The sequence below is a fragment of the Phaseolus vulgaris genome, chromosome 11 (assembly GCF_051622355.1).
Source record: "Phaseolus vulgaris cultivar YP4 chromosome 11, ASM5162235v1, whole genome shotgun sequence".
Lineage (NCBI taxonomy): Eukaryota > Viridiplantae > Streptophyta > Magnoliopsida > Fabales > Fabaceae > Phaseolus > Phaseolus vulgaris.
In genome coordinates, this window is record NC_143508.1 from 31178024 (window position 1) to 31196030 (window position 18007).

At 31.9% G+C, this 18007-nt stretch overlaps 1 protein-coding gene across 1 annotated transcript; it reads right to left on the reverse strand.

The window, feature by feature from the left end:
- Positions 1-1576: 1576 nt before the first annotated feature.
- LOC137832047 (protein LIGHT-DEPENDENT SHORT HYPOCOTYLS 10) lies at positions 1577-4870 on the reverse strand. The gene is made up of 2 exons (XM_068640023.2): positions 4140-4870; positions 1577-1867 (listed from the first exon to the last, which is right to left on the reverse strand). The coding sequence occupies exon 1, from the start codon at positions 4729-4731 to the stop codon at positions 4180-4182; it is 552 nt and encodes a 183-aa protein (XP_068496124.1). The 5' UTR covers positions 4732-4870; the 3' UTR covers positions 1577-1867; positions 4140-4179.
- Positions 4871-18007: the final 13137 nt, after the last annotated feature.

Consider the following 18007-nt stretch of genomic DNA (forward strand, 5'->3'; position numbering starts at 1 on the left):
AGCCTAAGTCCAAGAGCGTTAGGGTTTTGGAGAACAGGTTGAATGCATGATACGTAAAGGCTTGTACGCCTACGATGGATAAATTGGACCCCTAATGCTAGTACATGAGTTGGTACCTTGGCGGCCATGCTGTTAAGATTTATGCACTCCAAGGAGGTAAGATTCTGTGCGGTTGCTGTGCTAAGATTGTGCACATTGTAACAACTCTCCTCTCATTAAACATGCTTTCACTCGAGATAAGGTTCTCGTGAGAGAAGGTTGTTACAAGAGGTAACCTAAAAGTAGTCTATAAAAGGGACTTGAGATCCCAGGTAAAAGGACACATTGTTTCTAAGACTGAAACTACTTATTTACTTATTGTTTCTATATGCCCTGTACTGACTTGATCGTCGGAGTGCAATCAACAGGTAGGGCCTCCTCTGTTTGAAACGGAGCCGCATTCCCGTATTCAAAGGAAGAGTAGATTTCCAGGGAGATAGGACGGAGCCACAACTTATTTCCACAGTCAACCGGCGACCAGGTCATTCGACAAGAAGAGTTATATATATAAAAGCAAACACAAAATGAAAAGAAGAAAACAATTACAAAGCATGGGTAACGCTAATAATAAAAGAATGACTACAATTTTGACAAAGGGTGTCTATCTTGACACCATTAAAAAAATTACATTTATATTTATATTACATCTCATTATATCATTATTTTAATTATATTTATTTTATTTTTTAATATAAGTTATTAATATATATATTATTATTTTATTAAAATACGTTGTAAATTGGGAGTGATTTATTTTGTATGGTGTGAAGAAAACATTTTTTTTTTCACAAAATATACAAGGCTACTTTCTAAAAAGTAAAGGAATAGAAACATTCCCACAATTGATGATTAAAACAATCATTGTAAAAATAATTTCAGAATTCATAACAGTGTTTACCGGTCACAAAATATCTTGGATCTTGATATACAAAATTTATACTTTCACTACTTTATTCTACTTAGTAAACTCAGTTAAAAAAGTAAATTCAGTAATATATTATAATTATTTTTAGAAAAGTGTTTATATATCAAAAAAATTACTTGAAAACTCAATCTTATAAAAGTAAAGAATTTGATTTACATATACTTATAAACTCAGTTAACAAACTTAGATTTAATATAAAATAATGTTTACAAGCGTTTACTAATTACTTTTATCATTTGTCAGTTCTCATAAACATATTTAAGAATTTAAAGAAACTTGATATGCTAAGGGCTTTGCCTAATTGAAAGCACTTGATCTAAGATTCAATCCTCAATTAGTCTCAATGCTCACACAATACTCTCAATCTGGCCAGTTATAAAACTTGGTGTAGGAAAAGTAAGATACAGTCTCACGTTTATCAAAATTTAATAAGAAAAGTAAGATTTGCCTTACTGTTGGAGTATATATATATATATATATATATATATATATATATATATCAGTTGATAAATGAAAATATTATAATTTTTACAAGCCATGTTTCTTCAATATACCCGAATCATATTTCTACATATAGCTAGAAAGTGAAATATTATACAGATAAAAAGGATGTCGCAAAATTATATATTGAAGCCAAATTTACTGAAATACGTCTTACATTTTAATGGAACTGATGCAAGAAAAGGGGAGCAAGTATATAAGTAAAACATAAACCAACATTGTGTCACGATCGAGCTTTGGGTTCTGCTAAGAACTTAATTAATTACAAATTCTCGGGTAAAACGAAATTAAACTGAAAATTTAAAAGTACTGAATGGCAATATTGAGACGAAACCTCCCAAGAACTGGCCTTAAAAGTAAAGAACTCCTTCAATTTAATTTATATATATATGCCACATTATCCTGCATGGAGATCAAGGAAAGCATTCAATAAGCAGGTAGCACTTTCAAAAGTATAGAAGAACTTTAAAATATCCAAATAATCAGTTAATTTTGAATAAATGATTTACACTCTATATATATAAGTTACCAAATCTTATCAAATATATATGAACATCAAGGTTGTGTGCCCTTTTACTTAAATGTATCATGCATTTAAAAGAAAAACAAAAAACCAGAAGGAGCACACAGTTCCCACAACAATTTCATTCATGAATATCCAAATGCTGCATTAGTAAGGATGATTTATCGTCCAGGTGAAAGGTTTGAAAAGGATATGGACTATTACTTTACATGGTACAGCTTAGTTATCCAATAAGAACTATGGTACAGCTAGCTGTGTAATAGTTCAAGTGTTGAACTAATAATTCAAACAAATGACACTATTTTTAAGCAGTGATGTGTTTGATGAGTGAGGTAGACTATAGAGCAAGCTGGTGTTGTATATAATTTGTGAGACCTATGAACATTACATGTGTACGTGAAAATGTAATTCATGACTTTAACTCACGGCTAGAAAAAAGGAAGAAAATGGAACAGAGAAAAAGAGAAAGTTGGCCCCAACTGAAGCAGAAACAGGCCAACATGGCAGACATGTCATCTGATTCAGGGAGAACAGAAGTGAATGTTAAATACTGTCACTAAAATCTGTGACTCACAGCACAAAAGCTGTGAAGAACAGTTTCATATAATTTGATCAGAAAGACAACCTTGAAAACCCTAACTTGCTCCCGGCTGCCACTGAGCAGAGGCTACACATGATTTCTTTGTTGTCTTCAAGGAAGCATTAAGCTAAAGAAGCCCTCACAAAAAATTTACAGAGCTCAATAAACTAGATCCGCATGTGTATATGATTTAATTATGATTAAGCTTTAAAAAAATCAACATGTACAGTAAGTTTTGACAAGTCTGAGTAGAAGAATCACTTGATTACCATTCCATGTTCTATTTTAATATATAAAATACAAACGTGTGTCTATTCAAATTGCCATTGAAATTCCACTTGTTATAAAAGCCGACAAAAACATGTGAGATGACGGGAAGCACAAGCTTAAACATTCGCCTAACTAACAAAATATTTGCTCACAAAAAAACATAACCCACTAATCAATAAATTAGAAAACTAATTAGCTTTTTGATAAATGAATAAAATTCTCAGGATCAGATAGTAGGCCACATGATCAAATCAAGGTACATGGTGAAACAAACGCAGTAGAGAAAAGATGAGTAAGGGTATACCAAATAAACTCTTGTAAGGATATTTTAAATTAAAGATATTAATATATATAAGTGGGACATATTATATAGAATTGAGGATGCTGGAGAAATGTTTAGTCTAACAATACATTCAATATTTAATTAGCATTAGGTTTCTCCAACATATATCTGAAAGATTCCATTCAATCATGTTAGAATAAAATTGTAAATAAGAAAAAAACTTGCAAAGAGCATGCATTCTAAAAAGTTTTAAAATTTGGCATGCTTTATTTTAAACCTAGAACCTTAAATAATCGTATATGTTAAAAAATGTTTATTTGATGCTTAGTAACTTGACAAAGTATATACACACACACGACACATCTCACTTGATTACTGCATGCCTAAAAAATCTGCTTAATTTTAAAAGGTGAAAATAATTTGGAGAAAGTAATCATAAAAATAATAAGATCAATTGATGTGCCATAAATTTTGTTTTTTATGCAAAGCAAACATGGAGATTAAATTAATCTTTCCGGATCTTAATTACATACAGTTGCCTCTAATTTAGCAACCTAATGAACACGGCATTGGAAATACTTTTGTCCGTATGATGTACCAACAAATAGTATCTTGCGAGCTATCTGGTTCGTGAATAAGAACAACTATATATATGAAGCATTAGTTTATTTTTGTCCCAGATCCATCCATTAGATTATAGAATTTTAATATCAAACCACACTATTTAATGACCCATATAAGTTTTAGTTCTTTCTAGCTATCTCTTGACATTCAAACTAGTACTTGTAAATAACACATATAAGTATATATAAGTAGATAATCTAGATGGACATCCCCTAATGCTTCAAAACATTGTAGTATAGATATATGTTAGTACCATAACTTGATGGTAGCTTAAGCATCTAACCAACAACAGATGATAAAAAAAGTAGCATCAGGTTGGTCTAGTGATGAAAAATTTGGATAGTTTGTGTGAAATTTTAGATTGAAATTTATTGTTATATAAAGAAAAGCATACCAATATTAGGTGAAACACACATCTTCCACAGGAAGAATATTCAAGAGAAATGGATGGAGGAGGTTGATGGTTCTTCAACATTTCCCTTTGGGGTCTTCTTTTTCTTCTTGTAAGGTATACCTCTAGCCTTAGCTTGGCACTCCCTGACCTCCCTAAGGTAGACACGGATGGAGCCACTAGCAAAAGGGTTAGTCTCTGGAGAGCCTCCATTTTCTTCATAGGCAGCTCTAAGCCTTCCTATGAGGGCATCGAGACTCCCCCAAGCTTGTCTGAGAGGACAAGTGCAGGGTGCGGGTGGTTCAGGCTGTCCATAGAACATGCATCCTTGGAGGTGAACCTTGGTCTTACCAAACTGGTCCAGATACCTTAGGAAATCAAGCACATGGTTGCAATTGCACTGAGAGAGAGGAACTGGGGGTCTTTGGTTCTTCAAGTATTGTCCAAAAGTGTTCCAGTCCCTTCTCTTCTGAGACTCATAGCGGCTAAGTGTGACTGGACTCTGCTGCTGCAGCTGCTGCTGATGCTGGAGGTGGTAATCTAGAGGAATGTTGGTTGATGAGCCTTCTGCCCTGTGACTGCCACTGCTAGACATTGTGGAAATTGTGAAATGGTGAATTAGGATCAAGAGAGAGAAGGAGGGGTTGGAGTTGGGGCTGGTTTTTTCTAAATAAAGCCAGGGAAAGAGGGAGGGGAAAGGTGAAAGTGAAAGGAATAGGAGAGTGGAGGAAGATAGAGTATTGAGATCACGTCACTGGGCTACTGAGAAGACATTTTATGGGCCATCTTGGTTTATTTCTGTTCATCTATTTTGTCTTCTTGCATATGGGAAAAGAAACTCTATTCAACATAAATTATTAGATGGTTTAAGATTATGTTATAGTCCTAATTAATCTATATCTCATAGATAATCATGATTTTAATTTACCAAAAAGAGTTCATAGATCTCAGTTATGTGTTAGGTAAAGATTGTCGAAGACCATATGTAGTAGTTTTTGATTAAGTAGTTATAGTTTCACTATTAACCCTTAAAAGATGAAATTAGAGAAAAAAAAAGGTACAACAACTGAGGATGTAACAAAAGAAAAGAGAAATTGAGAGGAAAAAAATGTGTTTATATATCATTCTTGCACACGGTTTTTTTTTTCAGGCAATAGCATTAACAAGAGGGGAAGTCATATACTATGATAAAATATTTCTTTATTTGAGGAGATAAAAATTGTCTTTATTTGAGCATTAACTATGTATGTTTTTTCTATAAGCATACACAATTATTGTGATTGCCCTTATTCAACGCTAAGCCTTATCGCCTTAACCAAGCCCATTATTATTGCTCTCATCAAATCATTCCAATAGCACTAGAACCTGATATTTAACACGTGTTAAGTAAGTAATTGCAAAATTAATTTTGGTAAAAATTCATACTGAATGAAATCATGTCTGAATTTTTTATTTCATATATATATATATATATATATACAGTTACCCGTGTCTATAAATATTTTTATTTAGTGTAAAATTAATCCACCTAATAAAGTTGTTTTTTAAGCTCCCTAATAAAGTTGTATTAAATTAAAATCATAAAACTACACTTATGTATGGTAACACGTTCGTAGACCTATCTGGGAAAACGTTGATGTTGTGAATGTTAGTTTTTTATGAAAAGAAACGGAGAAAAGTTTCATGTTATTTTGTTAATTTATGCAGAATATACCATACACAACTTTCATTCTAACTCGTGTCACCGAGTACTATATACTAAAAAACATCCTTTGCATTAGTTGATATTTCACTGTGATTTAAGACTGCAACACAAATCAAACACACCTAACATATTTGAATCAAAATATTGATAAAATCTAATGCGTATTATGTACAAATTAAAAATATATTCCAAATTTAAATCCTCCAGCGAAATGAGTGGCCTCAGGGTAGAAATATCACAATTGATTTTGTCTCCTACCTAACCTAATTTAAAGATATAGCTGTTTGGTTTTTGAAAAATATTGATTCTACCTTCAAACAACTTGACTAGAAGCAATACAAATACATAATTTTTCTTCCGCATGTATAATACACTGAATTAAAACAAAAGATCAAATATGTTTTTGGTTTTTTTACTTTTTACACCAAATTTATTTTCGTTTTAGTCCAAATTTTAAACATCTTATATAATTATATAATTATAATAGTCAAGACTATTGACTCATTGTTAAAATGTATAATATTATAATAAAATTCATGAAAGTTCGTTTGTTAAATAAAAAAAATATTAATAAATAATTATTTTATTATAAATACTAAAAAGTATAAAGTTTGTATTAGAGACAAAAATAAAATTTGCATTATTTACGGAAAGAAAAAACTATTAAGCTATTAAAAGGATCCAAACATAAATCATTTACTTAAAAATGAACTTTATGAAATAAATAGAGCAATTTGGAAACTCTTACCCGAAGAAACGAAAGTGGTGAATAACATATTTCAGGTGAAGATAATTATGAACATTATCGTTATGATCCGCAAAGTGTATGTCCTATGAACACACACAACACACACCATGTTATAAATTGGAAATACAGTATTACGCATGTTGTGTTGCAGAAACAGATTTTATAACCGGTTATTAGGGAGCACCTCTCTGCAACTTTGCATGCATGCCACAAGATACTTGGCCGTACTCTTTTGGAGCATGCAAAGTGTTTTTCTCATCTAATATATCTTTTTTCCCCTACAAGTTTCAGTTTGTTTTTAATGTCTTCTATTAATACTAGGTACATATTTTGTGTCTGTACAACTTTCCACATCAGGCATGGCCAACAGATTAGTTGTCTAAATGTAAACTAATAAAGGAGGAAATGCTTGTAATTGAATGTAGGATATTAATTCAACTTTCCGACTTTGTCAACATTTTTTTGGTAAAACGTTTGTTAGCATGTTAGATTCATGGAACATATGTGTGATATTGTCTACTTAATAAGTATTCATATTCCAATTCTTTCTTTTTATCTTTTGTTAATTTTCAAACCTTTAAAAATGCTAATTGTTAAAATAGTCACATCCACTTTCACCCTATAACAATTAATTATAAGTTGATTTAGAGTATATATAAATTGATATTTTTACATCATGGTATTTGAAATATATATTGACATTTTTTTTAATGTGTACAAAGGTTTCATAGAGTTAAAAAATTGAGATGAAAAAGTTTGTCACATTTTTTCTTTAATTTATTGAAGTGTCTTTTAGTAATTGAAAGAATTGAGTTCTAAATTTAACAGCATTTAGAAATGCTCCAATTCCTATTAAAAAAAATCAATCTAACTTAATGTTCTCATACGAACAAAGTTACAAAAGAATCTAATCTCAGGAAAAGATAAATAGTCTAATTGCTAATGCTTGCTACATCTATGATATCCAGGTTCCTATATAAACCCCTACACCACGCCACAAAACCACTTCTAAAACCATCCTATTAATGCATTTAATAACAAATATAGTTATATTCATATCGTTGGTAATATGAAATCTGAACTCTACTAATGCATCATATGGAAATGTTAATGAATATATATATTATATTTATAAAATACTCTTAAAGCTCAATTCACAACTTTATAGTATTTTCAACGTTGGAGTAGGAGAATCTCCTTTTGATTAATGATCTAGCTAGGTTACTATTTGTAGCAAATTTCCGAAATTAAAGTAGAGATTAATTAAGGTAAGTGTGTGAATTTTGGGATTAATCCTAATGTGGTGTGTGGTGTATGCGGTGACATATAATAAACAGAATTTTATTTTCTCACTTGCCATGATTTTGTAGGGAAGGAAACTGAGGTAGACATCAAATTTGATGGAAATGACAGCCGACCAATGTTGAGAATTGGGCCCCTTGTAGATGCTCTTGTCAAAACTCTAATAAACTAAGATTATACTCATTCAATCGATAATTAGAAATTATCAAACACTTTGAATTAACTCAAAATATACTACACTCACCTAGAATTTGAGTTTTGCTCCATGTCTACTATTTCCAAAACGCCTTTCTAGAGCCAAACCCCTACCCTTTTTCACGTCAAGCCAAAAGTTGAATTTCTCCATTTGTGAAAATTGGGTCGTCGTATAATTGTAGGGCACACTGAAATTCGGAATCCGATATAGATGGGAAAATTATATAGTTCAAAAATTTGTTTCATGAGAAATCTTTTCGTCAATCGATGCTTACAATTAATCCCATTAGAGCATTACAACAAGAGGTGCTTAATTAGATTGTATGCGTTGCTTCTCAATAAAAGTTTATTTTGTGTGTCATCAGACTTTGGACTGTTTCAAATTAAAGAAAATGATTTCTATAAGCAACTATTACTTATAACTTTTTAGTATTTACATTAAATATAAAATATTGAAGACGGAGAGAGTATTTATGAATTAAGCAATTTGATAATAAAAAATTCCTAAAGAAATGTGATTATTGGGTGGGTAACTTAAAATTGAGTTCACATATGAGTTGTTTGCGAAAAGCATTTGATGATGTTTTTACATGTATAATTGAAGTAAAATAATAATAATAATAATAATAACAATAATAATTCATAAATTTTAATGCATCCTATGTTCTTGGATATATAGGTAGAAGAAACATATTGATAACAAGAATTTAAAAATAAAGTAAAAAACAAGAAAGAGATAAAAGAAATAACCACTCCTTAACTCAGGGACTTGATGGATATACGTAGCAATGCGTATTTTCATATTGAGAATCAACATGTTTTTTTTTATTAGCAAAAAAGAATAAATAAATGTGAATTATTTTACGAGTGGTCCAATCCTATTACAAATCATATAAAAAACAACCAGAAACTCCACTCAACCAAACTTAAGTTACCAAACAGAGATACAAAATAACACCACACAATCGTCCTATTCAAACTAAAAGTCTATAAAGTCAAAGATTTTTAATCATAAACAAACACGTCAACGAATCTAAACAAACACGTCAACGAATCTAAACAAACGTGCACAATGTTAGATGTAATCCAAGACTAGACCTTTAGTCGGGGCAAAGAAAAAATTTCAAAATGATTTATCACTCCATCTTTAAGATGTATTTATTCATATGCCTTCATATCTCACCAATAACATCAATCCATAAACTTCCCCAAAAGCCATTAATATAGGTTGGAACATTACACATTTTAAAAAGTAAAAAATGTGAAAAAGGACTGATATGATCTACCAATGTCACCCCAAGCCAAGCATAACACTGATTCCAAACTAACCAAGCCATTATATTCGAAAAACAAATGGCTTATGGTCTCCTCTACCTCCCCACACAAACAACAAGATATACAATCAACCAGAATCCCTTTTTTTTTAACATATTGGCTTTAGAAGCAATCGTGTTACCCAACACTCTCCAAGCAGTAAAATGAGATGAAGGTTGATACAATCCAAGTAGCCAAGAAGATGACCAAGGACTCAAGAGACAATTCACACTGTGAGCAGTCAACTGTTCTTTCTTTTGGTCTTCTTAAAAGACAAAAACATGTTTGTAAATAATTTGGGCTCACTTTTGGGGTCCAAATATCAAAATAGGCTAGAGTAGGTTCACACAGCATAAAAGGGAGTGTACTTAGGGAAATGGGCTTGTACCAAACCCACTTTGTAAAGACAAGGCACCTAGAATTAGAGTTTTTAATCTACCTTCTAAAAGTTATGCCTAAAGGTGCGGTTTTGACCATGGTCAACACCCTAGGCAGACTCTCTCCCTTGCCATTTCTACCCGTTACCCATCTTGCCCACCAAGGCACCCCTTCCTATAAATAAGGTGTCTTGCCTCATGTGTTTTCACTTAGATTTTGAATATAGTAAAGAAACTCTTCTTGAGTGATTAGTGAGTTTTGTCTCCTAAATGTTTTGGGTCTTATCTTGAGTGTCTGAGCATTTCAAGTGGTGACTCTTCCTTCACTTATCTTAGAGTTTCCTGCCCTTCAAGTGGCGTGATCATCTTCACCATTAGCTTCCTTCATCTCATATCTTTTCCATCCTTCTTTGCACCAATTATGTTAATCATTTATGTTCTTGTTTGTGATTTTCTTTTGATCATCTTCATTCATCATTTACTTCCATTGTTCTTAATTTCCGCCCTTGCATCATAACACCTTATCCTTGTGTTTTTCTCTTTGTCCTTCTGAAATGAACCTTCACACTTACTTAACCACTTGGTTAAGTTCCTATCCAGTGAGAATCTTCTTAGGGTTCTCACCATAATTACTAAATAAAAAATATTAAACAAAGAGCAACAAATAAAATGTGCAATCCTAAAATCAACTCACATCAAAGATATAACTAAGATCTTCCAAAAAGATTCAAACACAGACGAAAAAAACCTTCCAGAAGAACCCCTCAAAACATTGTAGGTTGAACTAACCGTGTACCTAATAGTCACACCACCATTCCAGACCTAACAATCTTCCTTATCCAAGGCAAGACACAATCCAAACTAGAACCCACTTCCAAGATCCGTTAAGCCACTCCTCAAAAGGAGCCAAATTTGCGTCTTTGCTAATACTCAAAGAAAACAATCTTGGAAATTTGCTCCTTAAATTTTCATTACCCATCCAAACATCATCCCATAATGAAATTTTCTCCCCGTTTCTGATTGCCCACTCAAAACAATTCTCGAAACTCCTACCCCACTCCTCCATCTTCCAAATTCCCTTCAAATCTCTCCACCAGAGAGAATCCTTGTTGTAAACACGATTCACTTTCCAGCTTCTCCACCCTCCGTATTTAGACTCAAGGACCTTTTTCCACAAGCCACCCTTATTAGAGCTTAGACCTCAAATCCATTTCCCCAACATAGCCACATTGAAAAGCCTTAGATCTAGAATACCTAGACCACCAGCTTCCCGTGGCTCACATACCTTTTTCAAGAAGCCCAAACAATCTTCCTCCCTTCCAAACCCCAACCCCACAAGAAGTCTCTATGTAACTTATTTCCTTCAACACCAAAGAAGGGTAACTCTCACTTTGGTTGAACTTAGTTATCTTTTCATTCTATAAGTTCACATTTATTTTTATATTTCATAGAAAGATTTAAAAATTTTGTGTTTCATTTTCATATTTGTCAAATATATTCTAAAAAATATATTCGTAACTATTTTCATAAATAAAGTTTTATTCAAAAAAACCTAACAATAAAAAAATATCAGATTATAAAATATTTAATATCGAAATAATAAGAGTACCAAATAGATTATGAGTATTTTAGTAGTATAAAATAATATGAGTATGACGATGAGGACTATGACAATATATACACATTTTAGTATGCAATTTACACTACAACAAAATCATTAAATAGAAACCAATTTTAGAGACAAAAAAAGTAGTTATTATATTGACTAAATTTGATATTATTTTAGAGACTAAAAAAATTATTGCTATCTAAACTATTAGTAATAAAATTTATAAACTAGTTTCTAAATAGGTATCTGTACAGGCCAGACCTCGGTCATCGGCCTGAGAGAAAGACATCGGACATCGGTGGACTGATAACAATAATGGGCCCCACAAACAACATGAGTTAACGTGAGTTAACACCCAAATACCAGAAAGACCTAAGTCATGAACGGATCATGCATGGGGTGTGTATTGTACATTCAGGTACGACACAGGCAAGTGTTCCTTGGAGGCGCTAAGGCCCGTTAGGGTTAGGGTTTCCAGGGAAAGATTGCATGCATGGAACGTGAATACTTAGGGCACCCACAAAACGGATGATGCCGCAGCGCTGGTACATGAGTAGGTACCTTGGCGGCTACGCTGTTAGGTTTATGCACTCCAAAAAAGGGAAGTCCCATGCGCCAGATTACACTGAGATTGTGTAATAGCGACGCAAGGACATTCTCCCACGAACCTTACGTCCACTAAGAGACGTGGGAGCATCACAAAAGTAACCCTATAGTGATAACCTATATAAAGGGTGGTAAGAAGCCTAGCAAGGTATGCCGTTTCTAAGACTGAAACTGCTTTACACACATTACTGTTTCTTGAGCCGTTACTGACTTGAGTGTCGGAGTGCAAACGACCGTAATGGCGCTCTTTGTCTTTCAGGTGAGAAGTCCTTCAACCTTAGGAAGTTCAATTCTCAGGAGGAGACATGCGGGGCCTAAAGTTGTCGTTCGAGTCAACCGGCAACCGAGTCAACCGGCGAGAACAATATTTAATTAACTACCAAGATTTTAGCTACCTATTTTAGAATCTAAAGTAGTTGGTAGCTAAAACCTTGATAACTAATTAGATATTAATTTAGAAATTTTATTAATAATAGAAATTATTTTAGATATCAATAATTTTTTATTCTCTAAAATAGTTTCTAATTTTGTCATTATATTAACTAATTATTTTTTTAAAATCGTTTCTATGTAATAATTTTCTTAACGTGTTTAAAGGTCAAGTATTTCTTATATCTATATTATATTCATCTCCACTCAGTTAAAATAATTCCCATCAGAACAAATATGGACAATATATGTAACATTCCATAATTGTAATGTAGTACTTCTTTTAATAATATGACTAACAATATTATTAAAATGATTTGGATAATCTAACCTATGTTTTATGAATAAACTAAACTAGTATTATGATAAACACAAAAAAGATTTCTTTGACTCAATGATTAACAACTAAAAGTTTCATATAACACCTTTCGTTTGACAAATCTATAAGTTTAGACAAATTGAATCTTCGTCGGATGAAGTAGAGGAGCAGACGAACATGGAGTCTTCATATAATGAATATTGAGGAACAAATGAACATGAATTCTTCACCCACCTCTTATTTCATAATGCTACAAAATCGACATACTCTAGGACTTCTTCCAACAGTTTTAGTCCAACAAATTTTATAATGAAGAATATTGTCTCACAAGTTATGGAGAAATATAGGAAAGAGATAAGCTATAAGTGAGGAAATAACTTTTGCATTACATATTCATGACAAGGATAAACGATCTAAGAAACTTGCATGAAACGCATGAAAGGAATAATTGTTTGAGCAAAGTAAGTTTATTTCATCTACATATTCAAAAATAGTAAGACTGTCTAGATTCTTAATCAATCATTTTGAAAGAGCCAACAATCATAAGACTAATCAAAAGAGTTGGAGGTTTGGCTTTGGAGATTTAAATGTGTAGTATTTGAATAATATTAAATGGTTATTTACATTGAAACTCATATATCTTGACTAGTTACTACATGAATAATTTAAATTGATGCACATAAATAAAATAATTGTCATATGCATATATATATATATATATATATATATAATTGCACCATCTTTGTCATACCAATTGTACTAGACCAGAGCGCTTATGGCTCAGTGCTCGGAGGTCGAACCTTGGTGCATGACACAGGCAGGTTAGCTCGGTTGTCAGACCAGTATAGTGGGCCATGTGATTGGGCCCAGTTTGGTTAGTAAACCCAACGTGACATAAGTTAACCTTTTATATGGTCATTGGTAAAATGTATTTTTGAACCTATGGTTACGCATAACACATATGGTGCCTAGGTTAAGTAAATGTTTCTTTAGCTTAAGTACAAGTGTTCTAGGGCACATAGGGGTTAAGTTGCATGCATGATAAAAGATAATGTTGCACCATGAGTAGGGTGCCCACGTAGATAACGTTGCGTAATGAGTAGGGTGCCCACATAAGCAAAATATTCCCCTGATGTTGGCGCATAAGTTGATGCCTTGCTGGCAGGTGGTTGTTCTGTTATTATTTTATGCACTCCTTAGAGATAAGATTCTTTTCTATTGTAGCACCTTGAGAGAAGGTGCCCGTAAACATAATGTTTTTCTGTTGAGTATGCTTTCAGTTGAGATTATATTCTTGTGAACGAAAGTTGTTACACTAATAGTTATAAAGAGGGGCTTGAGACCCCAGGGAAAAGGACGTTGTTTCTGAGATTGAAACTAAATACTTATCTTATTTTACTAAGCCCTTTACTAACTTGATCATCGGAGTGCAATCAACAGGTAGGGCCCCATCTGTTTCAACGAAGCTACGTTCCAGAGCAACAAGAGATAAAACAAATTTCTGAAAAGACAGACGAAGCTAGAGCTTGTCACCAGAGTCAACAGACGAGCAGGTCAATCGACAAGAACACCAATTATTATCTAACAATTGTTATCACTTCCTTTCCTTTCATTTTTTTTCATGTACATTGTTTTTTTTTTTTATAATAAAATGATTTAGTTTGAATACAAATGCATGACATCCTCATTTATTAGACAATTATCTGCAATGGTAATGATACATTAACATTTAGTGGACAACAATCATCCTTATGACACTTCTAAATGGAACCACCAATGTCTTTATTACAGGACCAATTACTATTATTTTCACTGTTCTTGCAATCACAAGACGTGTAAATCCATTTTATACTATATCATGGACCAAATTTCTTTAATATGATGTAATTAAAATGTACAATTTTGTAAAAACACACACGTGTGTACATGATTACGAATCTTATGAAAATGTTTTTTTGTCAACAAAAGAATGAATAAATAAATATGGGGTATTTTAGGGATATCCTATTACAAAAGTCATGTGGGAAAAAAAAGAAGAGAACTTAGCACAATTTCAAAACAAATAAACAACAACTGTGAAGAACTAAGAAAACATGTAATTTAACTTGATTCTCCATTGTATAACACTTACAACTGTTGTAATAAACTAGTTTTTGAAAGAATCAATGTGTACAAACGAGTTTCTAGAAAGGCTTCCATTTTATAGTAGGAATGAGTGGAATCCTTGGTTGTTCATGCTCTACTGCCTCAAAAGCCACTAGTGTTGTTTATGTGATTGAGGCTCTTGAGGAGGAAAAGCTTGAATGGTCGCTCCCATGTTAATTACAAAACATTGCAGCAACTACAACAATTGATGCAGATTCGTGACAATCTTTATGTAGCATATGCAATTCCTGAATGTAGCCATCTACAACTTTGTTGAAAAACCTTGCCATGCTTGGCCAAAGTGCTCACTATGCAAGCATATTCCGCTCTACCTTAACTCACTCCTATAAAACAAACGAACACAATCTTTCCCAACCATAATATAAAGATCGTGATGTAACACAGATAGCCCAATAACACATGAAAAGTGACAGAAAAAGGGACACCAATCATAACATGTTAACTACATTTGCAGCTTAAGAATATGCTTTTAAACCTAGGAAGGGGTTCAAAACCTAATCAAAGTAAGCACAATCACATGCATTTAACTTCACTACTCAAGAAAGAACTGCCTTCTCTATAGGAGATTTGAACACCTCCATTTCTCCATCATTCTTGCAGTCGTGCTACAAACGCTACCATGGGTTTAGGGTTACCATCTAAAGAAGATTTTAAAAGACTAGTCTTTATTGTATGATAAATGAAGTTCATTTATTGTGGACCTAAAATATGTACTAAACGTAGCCTTGAGTAATGGAATTATAAAAATATCTGAAGAACTTTTTGATTAACATATGATGATAGATGACCCCTTGCTAAGGGACCAACCACAAGAGTCATAACCAGAAGAATACAAAAAGACAGGCACTCAACTAACCTCAACAGGCCTAAGCTCTTATCTTCATGGGTCAAACTTTAGTTTGTAAATTTTGTAATAAATAAAATAGGTTTAATAGGCCTTCTATTGGGTCAAGTAGTGTAGAATAATTTGGCCTTGTACAATCTAGGTTTTTGGGCTCATATTTGGACCTTGAGTAGATTATGGTTAGATTAGGGTTTCTTGAGCTTGGTTAGGGTTTCAATTGGGGTTTCAAAAGAAACCCTAGGCCATTATAAGGTTGATGAGAGGTGCATGCTTGCCATGTTTTGAGCACATGCTCAAATGTGGAAAACATGAGTGAACAAGTGACATTTGATCTACTTCATGCACCACTTTTGAAAGGTTTTTGAATTCAAGGTTCCCTCTCATTCTTCCTTCTAATGGTCGGCCAAGAACTTTATAAATAGGTCCTTTCATCCATTGTAATTTCACTTTTGAATGAGCATTAAAATGTTGTAAAATGTTGGCCATTACTTGTTCTTGAGTCTTGTCTATGTTAGTCTCCTAGATTCAGCTACAACCTAGCCTTCTTCCTATAAGAGTTAGCCTCACATCTATTCTAAAAACGCTCTCCTTTATCCATTTCTAGTGCACCTAACATCTCTCTCCAACCAAGCTTCTACAACCTCCATTGAAGACCATCCAAGAAGAAGAAGGAGTCTTATGGTTGATATAAGCTAAGTGCATCTTCTTCTAGTTTCTTTTCAATTTTTTATATTGTATCCTTCAATTATTATTTGCATTGATTGGTTTGTGTTCATTCTCTTTAAATTCGGTTCAAATATTATTAACTACAAAAAATTGGATGGTTTTCATTATCTTTAAATTTGGTTCAAATATTATTTGCTAAAAGCATGAATTTACCTATGGTTCATAGGTAAAAACCATGATTATTTTTATTACTATTTATGAATACTTTAATGTTATTAATGAACTACAGAGAAAATCGAACCTAAATCCTTTGAGTGAACAAAGAACTTTTAATCATTATGCTAGACAAACTTTATGATATATTATGATTATTTTTTTTTTATTATGAATATATTTTACAATTATTATTATCATTACGATAATTTTTATTATCATTGTTAATAAGAATATTATAATTAATATTATTTTTATTTTCATTTTTCCAGCAATAATATAATATTAATAATAAAAGTAACAATATTAATAATACTCATAAGAAGAATATTAATAACATTAATGATAATATTATTAAAATATTAATAATAACAAGAATACTAAAAATATTAAAATTAATATTAATATTAATAATGTTCTCGTCTGTTGACCTCGAGTTGATTGGATGGGCAAGCTCCGCTTCTAGTTTGTCTCCTCCTGGCGCACTAGAACAACGCTCCGTTAAGATAGGGAGGGCTCTACCCGTTGATCACACTCCGACGATCAAGTTAGTGAGAGCATAGTAAATAATAATCAGTTTCAGTCTCTAGTACTCAGTAACCGCATCCCTTTACCAGGGGTCTCAAGCCCTTTTTATAGTTCTTCCTCGTTTAACAACTTTCACTCACGAGATGTAATCTCTATTGAAAGCATAAAATAATAACAGAAAACCACCTGCTCACAGGCACTACTTATCTTTAGGTGCTAACAATAGGAAAACATTATGTTTAACATGTTCATAATTATTCTCGGGTCCTCCTCTTTTATTCTCAACAACTATTAATTAATATGTAACTAACATGTATTAATATATAACTAACTTGCATATTATTACAAGAAATAAAATATCTCTTTATCTTTAGAATAATATGATAACAAATTTAAACAATAATAATTATATCTTTCATCTTCAGAATAATATCACAACAAATAAAATATCTCTTTATCTTTTATCTTAATTACATTTCCTAGGCTGACCCCTACCTAGGTCGAGGTACTGAGCATTTATGTCCAGTACAAATAATAATTTTAAAAATATTAATATTAATTATAATAATATTATTAATATTATTCATAATAATATTACTCATATTTTTAATATAAATATTAAGAATATTAAAAACAATATTAATAATATTAAAAAATATTAATAATATTACCAATATAAACAAAAATATTTATAATAACATTAATAATAATAATAATAATAATACTATTATAATTAATAATGTTAATAATAATAGTAGTAATAATATTACTAATAATTTTAATAATATTGATAATAATATTAGTAATAATAATAATAGAGTGAATAATAATTTTAATAATAATATTAATA

Bases quoted from the DNA above. Each gene is read 5' to 3' on its own strand.
- LOC137832047 (XM_068640023.2), bottom strand. From the start codon at position 4,731: ATGTCTAGCAGTGGCAGTCACAGGGCAGAAGGCTCATCAACCAACATT.